The sequence below is a fragment of the Amblyomma maculatum genome, chromosome 5 (genome assembly GCF_055883805.1).
Source record: "Amblyomma maculatum isolate TAMU_Amacu chromosome 5, ASM5588380v1, whole genome shotgun sequence".
Classification (NCBI taxonomy): Eukaryota; Metazoa; Arthropoda; class Arachnida; order Ixodida; family Ixodidae; genus Amblyomma; species Amblyomma maculatum.
In genome coordinates this window covers 147916564-147933638 of record NC_139348.1, presented here as the reverse complement: position 1 = coordinate 147933638, position 17075 = coordinate 147916564, and the positions used below count along the sequence as shown (strand labels likewise).

General features: G+C 43.7%; 1 protein-coding gene across 1 annotated transcript in view; it reads left to right on the top strand.

The window, feature by feature from the left end:
- Positions 1 to 2662: 2662 nt before the first annotated feature.
- Positions 2663 to 17075, top strand: part of LOC146189894 (uncharacterized) — a 50594-nt gene continuing 36181 nt past the window's right edge. Inside the window, exons 1-4 of the mRNA XM_084605372.1 lie at positions 2663 to 2774; positions 5114 to 5269; positions 13201 to 13361; positions 14155 to 14381. Of these exons, the coding sequence (XP_084461498.1) occupies positions 2663 to 2774; positions 5114 to 5269; positions 13201 to 13361; positions 14155 to 14381 (656 nt within the window). The remainder of the gene's footprint in view (positions 2775 to 5113; positions 5270 to 13200; positions 13362 to 14154; positions 14382 to 17075) is intronic.

Here is a 17075-nt window from a genome sequence, read left to right as displayed (position 1 = left end):
TTCGGAGTGAGGGTGTTGTTGCATAGCTGATATGAGTGAATGTATGATTTTGTGGCTTTAGTTTCACCTTTGCCTTTAGTTGTCAAAGGGGCAAATCATACAGACTACTCTAATATAAACCTTTTAGCTTTGGTGCACACACATTTGGCCCATTATTTCAGGCTCAGCTATATTTTTTTTTATTTGAAGCCGCCGCGACATGCGTAAGTCACAGACTTGACTAATTCAGTTTGCTTAACTAATTTGGAATAAAGAGCAGTGTACTAAACAGCAAGCGTAGAACGTGGTAACTGAAACATACAATAAATAAACCGGAAAGGGACAAAATACTTAACAATTCATTTTAGCAACACACACTAAATCAGCATTATGGTACCTTTCTTGTCATGCTTTCCTACCGATGCACCTAGTGGCAATATTAGTGAAAGCACGGCCTCCATAGAAAGTATTTCCCAGTTGGTTTATTAGAGGGTGATTGATGCAGCAAGAACTTCCTGACAGATGGCAGTAGCTTCCACGTTCTGTATGGCTGGCAGCGGTGAAGGCTCTTCATTTGAAAAGCTTCAAAGCATACTGAATCCAGCGCAGTCGAAGCCAATAGCATCAGTGTTACGACATGCGCCTGATAAACGGCTCCAAAAATGCGCCTGACCTGCGCACTTCCTTCTTAATGTCAGCCATATTTAGAAAAGAGGGCAGGATGCGGCTGTCTTAAATGTTTGTGACACCCCATACACCTATTTCCTTTGCACTTATATGGCTTATCTAGTGTTCTTGAATAGAGCCTCAATTGCACTTATATGGCTTATCTAGGGTTCTTGAATAGAGCCTCAATTGCACTTATATGGCTTATCTATAGGGTTCTTGAACAGAGCCTCAAAGTGTAATCTCAGAGGGCTGTTTACATTTATGCTGCTTGTGTGTTTAGTGAAGAGAAAAGAGCAGCGATACAGGATGGCGCATTGAAGTCGGCCGAACCTTCCCGAACTTCATGACTGTCTAATCATAGTTAAAGGAAAATCCTGCTCTTTGGAAGAAACTACAAACTCCAAAGGCACCACTGTCGACTTCAGGCACTAACAGATCTGACATATTGGCACTTTATCGCATCATTACTACGCTTGCCGTAATTTTCCTGTTGCAAACTATAAAATTAGCGTCTTCGACGACATAAGGTATGGTTAGCTTTTTAATGTTGGAAGGCAAACATATTGAACCAACCAAAAAACTGTTTCACTATGCGAGGCACGAGCGATGCAGAGCGCTTTCCAGTACTGCTTAGTCAAGGTGCAGTTCCTCAGAAATATGCAGTCCACGGGGTTTGTTTATATCTCACTAACGGGTCGGGTCTCCTGATAGCACTCCTAAAATATCTAAGGTCGAGAGGGGTGAACCGGATCTTCCTCGTCGCTCTGGACACTGAGAATGCTTGAGATTTTTTGACAAAGACTGCACATGACATTACTGAAGTAGGGCACGAGCCTGAAATGTAGGGTCTGGTGTTGGCCAAGAACATTTTCTTTCACGGTTTCACTGAAGTGTTGTCTGTTATAGTTGAAAGGCAACTTGCTCTTTTATGTCAGATAGCCCTTCAATCAGGTACGGTGCTTCTGCGCCTGGTGCCGAAATAACGCGCCGCTATTCGTAGCGTAGTGTATAACTGGCTGAAGAAGAAATTATGCTGAAGTTATAATGACCCGAAGTTAGCTGCCTGCTGAAAAGCGAGTGCCGTCAAAGATTGGGAGTAGCAATTATACGCAGTCTCAAAACATAAACGACCGGCGGCATATCATTTTATTCACCGACGTTCCAGAAGGTACCACGTGGTTATAATGGTAGCAGAGATATTTTACAGAAATATGATTTTAATATCGCTGTGTCAGCACTCTTAACACATTTAAAGAATACGTCTTTATTTTTATGCACCGAAACACAAATATATACCTCTGAACAATAAACAATATATTCAACTTAATTGTTACCAGCAAATTACAATGTTGAATGGCATTGAGACTATAGTGCGAAATTGGTATACTATACTGCACAATCATGCAGGACAATAAAAGTTTTGAAAATTTCAATTATGGCTTGGCGAGAAACACATCAATCTACTGCACCGCTTTGATCTGCCATCATTTCTTTAAATTAGGATAAATATATAGTCTCGACTTCTGCGCAACATTATTGTTCTTTTATTGGCGTTAGTTTGTGATGCGAGAGCAATGTCTATATTGGTACCAGTATATACATTGCTCTCACATCGCCAACTAACCTTTTCTTAGCTGCGAAAAGGGAACACACGTTCTTCATCAGGACGGAACGGGGCGGCATCATGTTTTTTAAAAAAGAAAGGCTAGATGTAAAACTGTACTCAGTTTACAATCTAGGCCTTATATACCATCCTGCTGCGATCTTCCTCACTGCGCAGACCTCTCAGATATAATGACTGCTGCGCTCAGAGTCGTTATTCGAGGAGCTGCAATTTATTGTTCTGATTTGTGGGAAAGATTTTCATCTACACCTTTCTTTTGAATGTTCAGACAAACAGAGCTTGATTAAAAACGATGTACCATAAGCACTATCTCATCGCTGGCTTGAAACATGTAAACAACTAAACAAAGGCTAACATTTGCTGGCATTCTACAGCTTGTGCCCGGTCACCATGGCAAAGACGTCATGGTATGTCCTTACGTCGCCAAGGTTGCATCAACTTTCGGGGACTGCACTTGCTGTCGCTGCGCTGCATGCACTACTGCCAGTTTCGGATGCCTCCGGTAAGCCGATTCATATTTCGTTTTGCGCACAACAGATATATTATTTGTAATAATGGCATTATTTGGTTGTCAGTGAAGATGATGGCCGCGGCCCGAAGCCTCAAAGGTTTCATCCGCTCTCTTCAGCACCGTCAGGAATGCATGGATATAGAGAAGGTGATGTCGCCTTCGATTGAGTGTGCTGGTTAAAGTACCGGTAATAGTTGTCTACAAATCGTGTTGTTCAAATCCAGGGATGCAGAAACGCAGTAAGAAGACGCAGAGTGTGTTATCGGGAGCTTCCTAACTCTCGACCTGTCTACTGCTGGGTCTCAACGTATATGTAACTTTGCACTTGTTGCATCGTACAAAGATGAAGACAGGAGTGTGACATGACAGCTTTGAGCCCCGTACCATAGAAGGCGGAAAGTCATGCTATTATTTAATGGTCTATTAGCAAATATCTCGGCACGATGATTGGGCTTTACAATTTTCATCTGAGAATAGGTCACCCGAAGCATGCCACTAACACCTAGTACATAACCTTACGTAGCCACTTACATAACACCCAACACAATAACCGTACTTAACAATCAAAGATATCTTAAGCACCAGAAATAAACATTTGCGATCTTCAAGAGCCTGATATGCAAGGATACGTGGGAAGGTATGCCATTGATCTCGAGAACTGTGTAACACTATGTTGTAGAGCTTTGCTGGGCCAAAGGTTAGGCGACCTCATATGGTCAACTTTTGGAGGGTGGCGTAGTTATTTCCGTTACTTCGCGCTCTGTATTGGCGAACAGACTGGTACATTTTTCAGCTGCTGATGATTATGGAATCCTAGTAGGACAACTAGAAAACATTGACGTTATTGACGTAGCATTCTTATTCATACTTTTGACTAAAATAGGCACATGAGGGATTGAAATTAGAAAATACAGAAAGCGTAATAAGTAGAGGTTCAGGATATTAGGTTTAGGTGTAGCAAGCAAAGGGGCGACTAAGTGAACACGAAACACATAGTGAACAGTATGCACCACAATCATTTGAAATTCAGGTCCCCTTGTGAATATTCAGGAGCAATCAACGGCTTCTTATGAACGATATTTATTCCGCCAATTCATCACAGGAGTATGTGACGAGGGCGGAAGGAATCATCAAACTGGTTCTTTGTGATATTGGTAGCGTTTCAATAGCGCTAGTTTATGCCCACTGTGAGTCCAAATGGCCACAACTCACATTTCGCATTTACTCATAGGCCATGAGTGATCCATTTCCGGCCTTACTGTTCTTGCAGAAGCCGTAGTACAGGCGCTAACCATGAACTGCCTCGAATAGGGTAGAATCCTCATATAGCCCAGCTAACCTGGTCGTGGTGGTTTGATTTTTATTTGTTTTCAATTTACGTGTCTTTTAGTTTTCAATTTAAGGAGCGTTTTCTCCTTTGGCTAAACTCGAGAAAGCGGCTTGCGACTGTAGCCAGAGTCTGCTGCCACTAGCCACGTTAGCATCCTTGATAGCTGAATAGCGTGGAAGCTTGTAACCGCATCATGAAAATCGTGAAATAGCGAAGTGATAGTATACAATATTTCTAAGTTTTAGCACCTTATTCCTGACGATTTTTTCATACCTCCGTCAATTTTTATTGAAGCGGAAATGTATTGAAGAAAGCCTTTTGAGTGCAAGCACGTCGTCCGAACTTAGGAATTACAAACCCACATATACTGCACAGTACAGTATATGGAACAAATATATTTTGTTAAGACGTCTCCTGGTCTAGGCCAAAACAGTTCGGAACAATTCAAGTTCAGAAAGTTGAGGAAATGTAAAGAATGTTTCTTTCGTGCTTGTTATTATTTGGTTTTGCGACCCCTCAGTGGCCTCTGAATAAAATGCCTCAGCGTATTCAGTAGAGAGTTTTCATGGAGCATAGGGAAGCAGCCAGATTGAAACGCAGTTTTATAGCCTAAATGATTGTATTGAATTGCACCTATCACTGATTAAATGAGTTAGGTTATCTTTAGTTTAAAATAGTGTGGGTTACAATGTAGCTTACCAAGATACTTTGTTGGGCGAGTTGGTACTTATTCATTATTAATATAAACAGTAATTTTTTTATGCAGCAGGTGAACCCAGGGGTTGTTTCACGTGACTGTTTCGTTTTCTTCATGTTTGTTTCTTTCTGGGCGTTGGAGTAAAGGGCATAGGCTTAGTTGTGAGTCAGCGCTTGTACTGTGGTTTCTTGTATTTTGTCCTTTGTCTTCGTGTTCGCGCTGTTTATATTAATAATGAATTACAATGTAGGTCTTGTTTTAAGTTCACATGTATTAGTTTAAGCGTTCACGTACCTTTTTCAGCTTGCACAGATGCAAAGACTATACAGTTTTCAAGTGCATCACCAGGAAAGGCAATCAGCGCAGATGGACCGGCAACTGGAGGACTGCGCCAGCTGTTCATTTCTGCTCATGACATCTTTGGTGCAGCTTTTGTGTCTTCGACAGATCTGCCGAAAGGTTCGTGGATAGCAAATGCCTTCTCTTATAAATAAAGATGCGGGCTATATCTTCTCCTCGCTTACTTATATCCGTGAATACGCACTGGAAGGCAATTATTGGGAAGGTAACCGAGCGCAACATAGTGGCAGATGCGAAAAGAAGACACAACAATAATTGAACTCCGAGGAAATCAGCACTGTTGAAGAAACTGATGAACGTAAGCTGTTACTAGGTTTTCGTCTCTGGTTCCATCTGCTTCTTGTGCCGTTAAAATAATAATATACATAAACACATCAGCTCCGGCAGTTGTTTAGGCGCTACCGGATGTTTTCATGAACTAACAATCTGAAATCATAACTCGCAAATGACCCTCACGTTTTCGTATCGATAAATTAGAAGGTATTTAAATATTTCTAAGTAATTTTATACTTGAACCTATGTTCAAGAATATAACCTGTATAGTAATTGGTAATATTTGAAGTTACAGGGCAGCCCGGACGTACTGCAGGAAAAGATATCATGGTCATTAATTATCGAAACTTTCTTGGATTTCGATCAATGGAGCTGTTGGTCACAGTCGACACCAGAGCAGCCACTGGATTTTCTGAAAATCATATAAGTTTTCTCATGGCCTAATACTCAGTTTTTCAAAGCATGGATTGCTTAAGAAAAAGAGCCTACGTTTTCATGTCTCGTCACTGGCAGTATGAACAGAACTTCTGAAGAAAATCGTAAGAATCTGCGTACCCCACAAGGCCGAATATAGACATCAAAGATTCGTGGACACCTTCGAAGTGCATTTCTCAAAATAATCTCTAACACACAATTTACAAAATGGAAACGGTGTTGAAGGAAAATACGCAAGTGATTTCGTATCAAAGTTATGAGGCAAACGATTATTGTGCTGTGTTGAAGGTGGCGGCCTAAAAGTTAATAATATTATTGTTACCTAGAGACGTTTAATATCCCTCCAATGTAGCGCAGTACGTGGTTGAGATGCGCGACTATTGTATCAATGTACACGGGTTTGAAACCGACCACCGGCTGCTATGTCTCGCTGGAGGCGAAGTGGAAAGGCATCAGTGTGCTATGCGATGTCGGTAAACGTAAAATTATAGGGGCACTTGGACCACTAAAGTGGGATGAGGCGAAAGCATCTGTTCCGCGGTGGTCTGAGGCCCTCCGCTAGGGCACCTTTGTTTCTCTTTTTTCACACCCACCTTTTTCACTTTGTTTGGCTCCGTTAAGGTGTTGGCAAAGAATTGTGAGACACGGCCTTTTCTGTCCTGTAAACAAATTTGAAGCGCTGGTGATGCCTGCTGTACTGCATCTGCTTCTGTATGCTGTGTGTTGCGGCTTTATAGGTAGCCTAAATGAAAGGCGGCGCTTGGACGCCCCGATTGAACGCCCGATGGGGCGATCTTCATATAGCTTGAATCGCCTTGTTAACTCATCTCTAGTAGTGACGGACATCAACATTATTTCAAGGTACGACATACTAAACCACTCAAAACGTCATAATTTATTTCAAGGTACGACATACTACACCACTGAAGACGTCATCATTAAGTTTAAGGTTTCGACATATTACACAATTGATGACGTCAACATTATTCCCAGGAGGTAGAAATTATGCCATAGCCCTTCACAACTGCTTTTCGTTGTCTCAACTTTTACTCACAATTTTCTTTCCTTAACGACCCGGTACATATGTCCACTAAAAAAGTGGCAGATACTCCTATAACCAATTATTATCATTGTTATTATTATTATAAAGATGCTTAACACTGCCAAACTGTGGTAATTCCTGAATGACAAATATTCTGGAATGAAATGACGGTTTTTGGTGCTCTCACGTCTACCTTTAAGCCGAAGAATAAGCCTTCTCGTTATATTGAAGCGAAACCTTCACTAAGCCATGTAAAGAGTAAGTGGCCGTGGCACAAGCCATCATTGCGCATGCACAGCAGCATGGCAGCCAGCTGCGCCGTTCAACAGGTATTGGTGTTGCGACTGTAGGAAAAGAAAAGGAAACTGCATGAGCCTGCTACTGGCTCTATAGTTGAGCCACCTCCGCCACCTCATGCTGACAGAGGAGAAAGTAAAAAGGAAAGGAAGAAAAGGAAGAAGAGGGAGAAAGAAAGACGCAGAAAGAAGCGATGGCGTTATTTCCCGCTTTGTTTCCTTTCCTCTACCCCTCAAATCAATTTTTTTATCCAAGTATACTTCAAAAAGTTTCTTTGCTACCCAATTCTTGGCCGATCCCCCTCTGTGGGTAAGTGCCATAAGCTATTTGGACACCACCAACAACAACAGCGAGTGCCATGATGGTCTACAACAGGTACAACCACTGGTGGCAGGCTAGCCCCCGCCGACCTATCCTTCCCAGCCCTGTAATCTCTTCTTTTTCCTTCTTTATTTTCTGTTCTGTCCGCACGAGGTAGCGGAGGTGGCCCACCTACAGAGCAAAGTAGCTGGCCCGTGCATTTTCGTTGCCTTCTACAGCCACAAAAACAACAGCAGCAGTCCCGTAAGGCCAGGAAAAGCCACCCTCCTTTTCCTAGGTTCCGCCAGTGCTCTCGTTGCAAAGAAGAGGAGGACGTTAGAGGCATCCCAGCAGATGTGCGCGCCGGTGCGGAGGTCTCACTTGTTTTTCTGTGGACACCGCAACCGCGCCGTAAGGTAAGGGAGGAAGATGGGAGTGAAAGTGGAAAGAAAGAGGAGCCGTAGTGGAGGGCTAATGAGTAATTTCGACCACCTGGGGATCTTTAACGTGCGCTGACATTGCACAGCACACGGACGCCTCTTCGTTTCGCCTCCATCGAAACGCAGCCGCCGAGGTCGGGTTCGAACCCGGGTACTCCGGCACAGTAGTCGGGCGTCTTACCACTGCACCATCCCGGCGGGGCACGATTTTTTAACTGATTTATTTATAGGAAGGGAAAGGCGCAGTAACTGTCTCACTTGTTTTTCTGTGGACACCGCAACCGCGCCGTAAGGGAAGGGAGGAAGATGGGAGTGAAAGTGGAAAGACAGAAAGAGGAGCCGTAGTGGAGGGCTAATGAGTAATTTCGACCACCTGGGGATCTTTAACGTGCGCTGACATTGCACAGCACACGGACGCCTCTTCGTTTCGCCTCCATCGAAACGCAGCCGCCGAGGTCGGGTTCGAACCCGGGTACTCCGGCACAGTAGTCGGGCGTCTTACCACTGCACCACCCCGGCGGGGCACGATTTTTTAACTGATTTATTTATAGGAAGGGAAAGGCGCAGTAACTGTCTCACTTGTTTTTCTGTGGACACCGCAACCGCGCCGTAAGGGAAGGGAGGAAGATGGGAGTGAAAGTGGAAAGACAGAAAGAGGAGCCGTAGTGGAGGGCTAATGAGTAATTTCGACCACCTGGGGATCTTTAACGTGCGCTGACATTGCACAGCACACGGACGCCTCTTCGTTTCGCCTCCATCGAAACGCAGCCGCCGAGGTCGGGTTCGAACCCGGGTACTCCGGCACAGTAGTCGGGCGTCTTACCACTGCACCACCCCGGCGGGGCACGATTTTTTAACTGATTTATTTATAGGAAGGGAAAGGCGCAGTAACTGTCTCACTTGTTTTTCTGTGGACACCGCAACCGCGCCGTAAGGGAAGGGAGGAAGATGGGAGTGAAAGTGGAAAGACAGAAAGAGGAGCCGTAGTGGAGGGCTAATGAGTAATTTCGACCACCTGGGGATCTTTAACGTGCGCTGACATTGCACAGCACACGGACGCCTCTTCGTTTCGCCTCCATCGAGACGCAGCCGCCGAGGTCGGGTTCGAACCCGGGTACTCCGACACAGTAGTCGGGCGTCTTACCACTGCACCACCCCGGCGGGGCACAATTTTTTAACTGATTTATTTATAGGAAGGGAAAGGCGCAGTAACTGTCTCACTTGTTTTTCTGTGGACACCGCAACCGCGCCGTAAGGGAAGGGAGGAAGATGGGAGTGAAAGTGGAAAGACAGAAAGAGGAGCCGTAGTGGAGGGCTAATGAGTAATTTCGACCACCTGGAGATCTTTAACGTGCGCTGACATTGCACAGCACACGGACGCCTCTTCGTTTCGCCTCCATCGAAACGCAGCCGCCGAGGTCGGGTTCGAATCCGGGTACTCCGGCACAGTAGTCGGGCGTCTTACCACTGCACCACCCCGGCGGGGCACGATTTTTTAACTGATTTATTTATAGGAAGGGAAAGGCGCAGTAACTGTCTCACTTGTTTTTCTGTGGACACCGCAACCGCGCCGTAAGGGAAGGGAGGAAGATGGAAGTGAAAGTGGAAAGACAGAAAGAGGAGCCGTAGTGGAGGGCTAATGAGTAATTTCGACCACCTGGGGATCTTTAACGTGCGCTGACATTGCACAGCACACGGACGCCTCTTCGTTTCGCCTCCATCGAAACGCAGCCGCCGAGGTCGGGTTCGAACCCGGGTACTCCGGCACAGTAGGCGGGCGTCTTACCACTGCACCACCCCGGCGGGGCCGGCGGGGCACGAAATCATGCAGTAAGGAAAGAAAGAGAGAGAGAAAGAGAGAAACTTTATTTAGCCGGATATTTATATAGGGATTGCCCTACAAGATGGCCAGCAGGTTAAGCTTGTTGTTGACCTCATAGGCGCGCTTGAGGATCCGGTCTTGTACGCCCGGGTCTGAGCTGCGCAGCAGGGTCTCCCAGTCTTCTGGATGCAGGATTTCTCCTAATTCTGGAGGTGGGGAGTCCTCCTTGGATCCCCATAGTATATGGTTAAGGGTAGCTCTCTCATCGCACAGTGTGCGTTCAGGAAAAAAATTGGCTGGGGAAAATATGTGAGAGAACTACCGGGTTTGGAAAGGAGTTTGGAGTCTTTTCCAAGTAATTTCGTGTTCTTTACTAAACAGCTTGTGCGGAGGCGGAAACTTCCTTCGTTCAAGGCAGAAGTGGTGGGCTATGTCGTAAATTGATATCAGGTTATCCTTGGCTGTCCACATAACGGAGGTGGTCACCGCCCGGCGGACTGAACCTCGGGCTGTCTGGTGAGCCGGAAGGTAGGAGTGAAAGTGAAACTGGTTACAATGAAAAGGCGTAGTATCTGTCACACTTGCTTCTGTGGACACCTGAATCGCGCCGTAAGGGAAAGAAGGAAGGTGGGAGTGAAAGTGCAGCTGGTTACGAGAGACAACGTCGACGCCTGGAAACCCAGGAACTGGCGCCAAACAGTTGTGCCCTAAAAAGAAGTTGGTGTGGGTTAATTAGCTAAATAAATAAAAACAAGTGGCTTACAGGGATGAGAGCCTCTACATCTATCACTCGTGGATTCCCGCTGGCACATCTCATGGACAACACAACAGCCCTTAGTCTTACGCATTTGGTCAGCGCATATTCTGCAGTGATCTCTGAAACTAGGAATTATTTATTCATTTATGTCTTTATTATATCAAACGCCTTGGATATGGGCATTACATGAGAGGTGGGCACAAGAGTTAAGGATGATGAATTCGATTTCTTTCTTGGACGTAATGAGGTTGAGGTGCATAGCTTCCCTCGGAAGATCATTTCAGTCCCTAGACGATTTGACAGGAAGGAATGAAGGAAAAACTTTCTTTAGCCCTATATCAGTTTTCGGCGGTTTTTGGGGCGTCTTCAGATGTATCTACTTGTTGCATCTCCAGGAGTCTGTTCCGTCGACCTTGCTCATCTTCTACCCAATGGTCGGTAGCCCTCAGTCCAGTGCTACGTTGGCCTCTGCCGCCCGTTGAGCTCGCTGTACCAGACCTTGCTGGTCTTCGCAGCGGTCGTTGGACAGCAGAGTCTCCCATTTCTCCGCACTCGGGTCTCGTATTTTTGGGACCACGTCTATGTTTTGACAGGCCCATGTGATGTGGCAAAGAGAATCGTAGAATAGCAAATGTTTTAGCACGGGGTGGGTAGATGGTCTTGTGGTGAGCTTTGAACGCCCGTGAACGTTGATGCGTTTAACGAAATGCTGGGTGTTCAATGCAACGCTCGGTCACCCGCACACTAAATCGTTCTTTATAGATTATTTGCAATGTATAAAAATATATGAAAACATGACTTTGACCTGACCATGTGTATGTGTTCACCAGTGCGCGGTTTCTAGCCAAAAGTATAAGGCGCCTTTCTTTCCCCCAATCTAGCCTAAAAGAAAATGACAAAAAAAAAAAACAACGCGAATTGTAAATACGGTGTTACGAAGGTTAATACTTCAACGTTAACCGATTTCGCTCTATCACTAGGTTCAAGCCATGCGTAAACCCCGACAATTTCGTTTCGTTAATGATGCAAATATGGTAGACACACCAAAAATATATAATGCGTTCTGTCATATTTCTTATTTCCAAGCATGCATTCATGGCTATCATAAATTTTTAAGAAAGATGTAATATTTGTTGAAATAAATAATTCGAGTATGAGCGCATTTTTTCACTTTCAGAGTTCAAGGAGACCCACTATTCTAAAATGGACATAAATACTGTAAGTATTGAGTAACTGTGATGTTTACTTCTACTTCTGTGTTGTTTGAAAGGTTTTGAGCCCCAAAAACAGGATTATTCGTTGTATATTATTGTAAGGCTAATTTCACAGCTAACGCTGTCTGTCATTAGGGGGAGATTGCTTTGCAATACGGGCATTTGGGACGTTGGTTGAAGGTGGATGGAATTCTAAAACCGTTATTTCAAATTTATAAGTTTGCTCTTCGAACGTGAGGTGCTAGATTAAATTTGCCGTCCTGTCTTTTGTGGTAGCATGAAACCTACAAACTACCGTCTGAAGAATTCAGTGAAAAGTCATATTTTATGACTTTGTTTATTCTTTTGGAAACTGGACGGGTTGTAATAACAATGAAACTATTACAAAGTGTTTGTGACGAAAAGGTTCGGTTTCTAACAGCGTTAGTTCAGGCATTATGTCTATAGGTTACATGACTAATGCATAATGTTAGAGGATAAGCAGCGTAGGAAATAACACGACGACCAGACCACCGAGACACAGACAGGAAGCTCGTGCTGCAGGTAATTCCAAGATGGCGTAGATAAAAGTTGCTTAAGCACTCTTGATCAAGTTTGGAAAGAATGCAGAAAATACGATCATATATTTTTAGCATCTGGGGAGATATTGTGCGCTCAGCAATGTACAGCTGATTCCTCTTGCGTTATGTTAGGTTAGATGTATGCAACAGAGTTATCAAAAACGGACACAGCGAGTATCTGATGACGTCATCGCGATAGATTATAGTCCTTAACGAATGAGGAACGAAAAGTCCCTCCTAGTGCTTTTGTTCATATTAAGGCCGAAGCCTCTAATTGTGTAAACGTTAAGGAGCAGCATGTACCGGCGCAGCTCGCATCAAACTAAAAATTGTTGGAGGCACTTAAACCTCTCTTAAGTGTGGTAAGGCGAAAGCCTTTCCTGCGACTTTTCGCACTCATTTGTAGCTTTTTTACTCCTTGAATCTTTTTTCTCTCTGTTTTCTTTCTTCTGTGCTCCTTTTTTTTTTCTCCGGCTTTTTTTCAGAATTTCGACTTTATCTAGCACAATTTCAATATCCGTGGTTGTTTTGACGTCCGCACACTATATCGGCGTGCTTGGCTATTTTGATGTGTGACTTTTTGGCTCTAATTCACTTTTTACTCCACATCAACAAAACTTTGCATACACATTTTTTGACCCTCTGCCTAAGTACCCATTTTTTATTCATCAATCAAATTCGTTTCTCGACTATAAAGGTATAACACGTACACTCCACGGACACACAAATCTTTTCCACACTGATGAGCCTATAGAGGCTTTGGCCTTAATATGAACAAAAACACTAGGAGGGACTTTTCCGTCTTTATTCGTTAAGGACAATCCTCTATCGCGATGACGTCATCAGACACTCGCTTTTGCATTTCGTGGGAGCTACACAATATGGTACAGCCTTTGTGAAAAGTGTAGAGCCCAAGGATTCTACTTCTGTGCCGTCTAGTGGCGATGATTTATCATTATTGGAGGCCCTTCCCATTGGAGAGGGCTGCACAAAGAATCTTCTTACTATCAAGAGATTAGGAACACTGGAAATGCATTACAGCCTGCACGAAGTGAGTCAGAAGCAGACCTCTTGGGCTCTACACTTTTGACAAAGACTGTACATAATGAGCAATGATATTTTACAGCGATGAAGGCCATGTGCAAGGAACATTGCCTCATCAGCACTACATCGCTGTGTAAATCCTTCAGAAAAGGCAATGTATAGGATTTTGGTGGCCGAGGTTACAGTGGTCGGTTTAGAATGCAGGCTTACCGTGAAGTTGAAGTTCGAAACAGTGTTAGGGCTTGTAAAGAAATGGCATGCGAATCACCTATGCACATCCGTATACATCGTATACACTTAAAGAGACAAAGAACAGATGGCATATAAATATTTATTGGTAGCCAACGTGTGATCAGGCAAAAACGTACTATTGTAGTTCAGAAAGGGATTGGGTAGATAGGTGTATAGGCCTAATTATGCCTAACACGCTCAGATTTGGTGAGGAAGGCATAAGTACGAAGTACGCCGATATATACTCAGACACGCTCAAACCTCAGTGCTCAGTGCGTAATTATACCTGTGCTTCACACTGGTGTTATTAACGTCAGTTTGCTTCATTATCATTCAATCTCTCTGTAGACTTCGTCAAGATCGTGGTCATGATAGTCGAGTTCACTCACAGTAAGTAGTAGTAGAACCACGCATTACAAATATATTATTGGTAGTTGTCATAGTGACACTGTGTTAGGCAGATGGAAACCGGAATCCAGAAATCGGTGAAATCTATGCCTCAGTACTCGAAATGCTTTCGCACTGGAAAACCACTTACTCATATGAGTGGGCACTCCTGCTGTATCCAGGTGGCTACCTTGCTCACGGACAGCGGTACCTTTTACGCTCTGGTCATCCTCTGCCTCATTCTGACCGTCGTGTTTCCTGTAGTGGGAGCTATTGTGCTTTCCATGCGGTGCCTGTGCGGCCGATGTGGAGGGGACTTCACGCCTTCAGAAGAACCGCCTTCTCTCGAACAGGCTGCACGGCGCGCACAGTGCAGCACTGCCTTTTGGATACCTGTCCTGTTTATGACGTAAGCACTGAATGGGTTCGTCTTGAAGGAATATCGCTTTAGGGCGACATTATTTTATACAGATTGCACATTCCAGGTTTTTGATGGCAAGACGCAAAATGAAGCTTACTGCGTCTATGTCATGCACCTAGGATGAGAGAAATTGCGAGGATAGTTATCGTTGTTGTTGTTATAATATATTCATCAGATATTCGTAAATATTTGTAATCTTTTGCAGCTAGTATGCTTGATCAAACAGAAAATCAAGAGGGAGTCGTGCAGTGACCATTCCATTCATTAGATTTTGCTTTTAGGTCTATGGTATGAACATTTGAAATTACAATGCAGATTGAGAAATACGAGGCGTTGATGCTGAACTCATACTCCTTAATTGCAGCAGCGGTAATACATGGCACCCGGTTTTCATATGGCAAGGATGATGAGATGAACTTGATAGGGGTTCTCCCTTTAACTTTGAGCCAACGTTACTGGAAAAAGCCATATTCGAAAGCCGCGATACTATAGGTACGGATTTTCAGCCAATTGTGCGTTATACCTAAATAGAGAATTCAGGGAGAACGAAAGGAAGAAGATGAATACCGTAGCAGTCTGGGCGTGTTGGTTATTCATGATGGAAAAATACAGCGCAGAGAAGGACGAGGACAAAATGACGACACATAGGACACACAAGCGCTGACTTGCAACAGTTTATTTCGAGCCTCAGAGCCTTATTATACAGATGAAACCCCCAACATCATACATGCGCAGTAGGCGATACATTCATATCTTGTCTTAAGTATATCAACTCCTTACGAGTAAGAGCGATAGAAGGCTTGGCTACGCAAGACCCACCCAACCGATCTATCATTTCAGCTTCTATAATCTCACGAGTCAGTTGACATCGGTTTTTTGCAATAACATGGCATTGTTGGTAGTCAGGATGGCACACGGACATTTCATCTGGAACCTGTTGGTTTACATATTCGTCATTACAGTTTAGTTTACATTTCCTGCAGTGTACATCCAAAAACCCTCCTCGCTTTTCAGACACATTGTTACAATGTTCCCGGAGGCGGTCGTTCAAGCACCTACCGCTTTGCCCTACATAGCTTCTCCCACATTTCAAAGGGATGCTGTAGACCACTGAACACGAACATGGTTTGCACGGTATGAAAAAGAACTGAACAAGGATAAAAGGGGTACGCCTCAGTTCGCAGATGAGCCAAAGTTTCGACAAGTGGGCTTGTCTTCGTCTGGGCAGACGAAGACAAGTCCACTTGTCGAAACTTTGGCTCATCTGCGAACTGAGGCGTACCCCTTTTATCCTTGTTCAGTTCTTTTTCATACCTAAATAGAGAGATTTTTTGAAGATACAGAGGCGCTTATATTGTATTGTGGGTATATTACAATAGTTTCAAGCCAGAGAATGTGTCTGGAAATAAATCTATTTCCGTTTTAAAGATACAGCTGCAAAGTAATTTCTGGGATACAGTATTACACCGAATGTAGTTATTACAGAGGCCGATAGCAATAGCGATGTTTTTGTTCCTGTCCACCCAGTCACCAACCCACATCTATAAGAAAGGCTTTTGTATTGGTGTCTACATTTGAAAAATTTCATGTAGATGAATTTAGTACTTCCCGCATGAGTCTTTATTTTTTGACAATACCTTTACGTCATCCTGTAATCAGTGTCGTATTCTTGTAGCCGAAACTTACCACCTGATATCTGCTTAAAATTTGACACCTGTTGAGCTTGATCGATTGTTGGACAGTGTTAATTATATTAATATAGATACGTTTTCATAATTGATGGCGTAGCTTAAATTTTATGAATCATAAATGTAGCAAACGCTCAAGAAAGGCACAGAGACGTTTTTCAGAAAATATTTGATTTCTGTGAATAATATTTATTAACATCGGTTTGAGTAGACCCATACAACTACCAAGAAAGCCTATATAGCTTTATAAGGAACATTTGTAATTGCAGAATTATTCAAATCGATCTGAGTACCGATACAACACCGTGCTAATTTTGGCCATTTGCTTCAGACATTAAGCTAAAGAAGAAAGTTGTGAGCTTGTAAGATGAAGTCAAATTGATCGAACTTTTAAGAAGGAACAGGTTTGGTTAATTATAATAAAGGAAATCCTCGAGGACAGTACATATCATAATACATCGCCAATAATATATCAAATCACAAACTTATTTTCAAGTGAGCCTATTTTTCACGACCTGGGGTTGATTAGAATGTGTAAATGCTCCTTATATGTAGTGTGCTCACTTCACAATTTCTCCTAAACACATTTAACAAATGAATATTTTGAAAGTGGATTACTGCTGCCACTATAGTACAAATGCAGTGGTCTCGCGGAGAACACCTTACCGCACATCAGAAGAGATCATTTTTTTCTCAGTTGTCCTTCTGCTTGAGTGCTTTCGTTGTATTTACCACTGCAAGGCATTCTTTTTCTGTTGCCGAGTAATTCGCTTCTGCTTTAGATAGGGTCCTGCTGGCGTAAGCAATTACTTTTTCCACACCATCCTGGCGCTGCACCGATACAGCACCTAAACCCACGTTGCTGGCATATATAGGAAGCAGTGTAGGGGCGTCGTCATCAAAGTGCGCCAGGAGAGGTGGTGTCTGTAGATGCCTTCGGAGCTCATTAAAAACTTGGTGCTGTTCTTCACCCCAGCGATAGACAGCGTTGCCG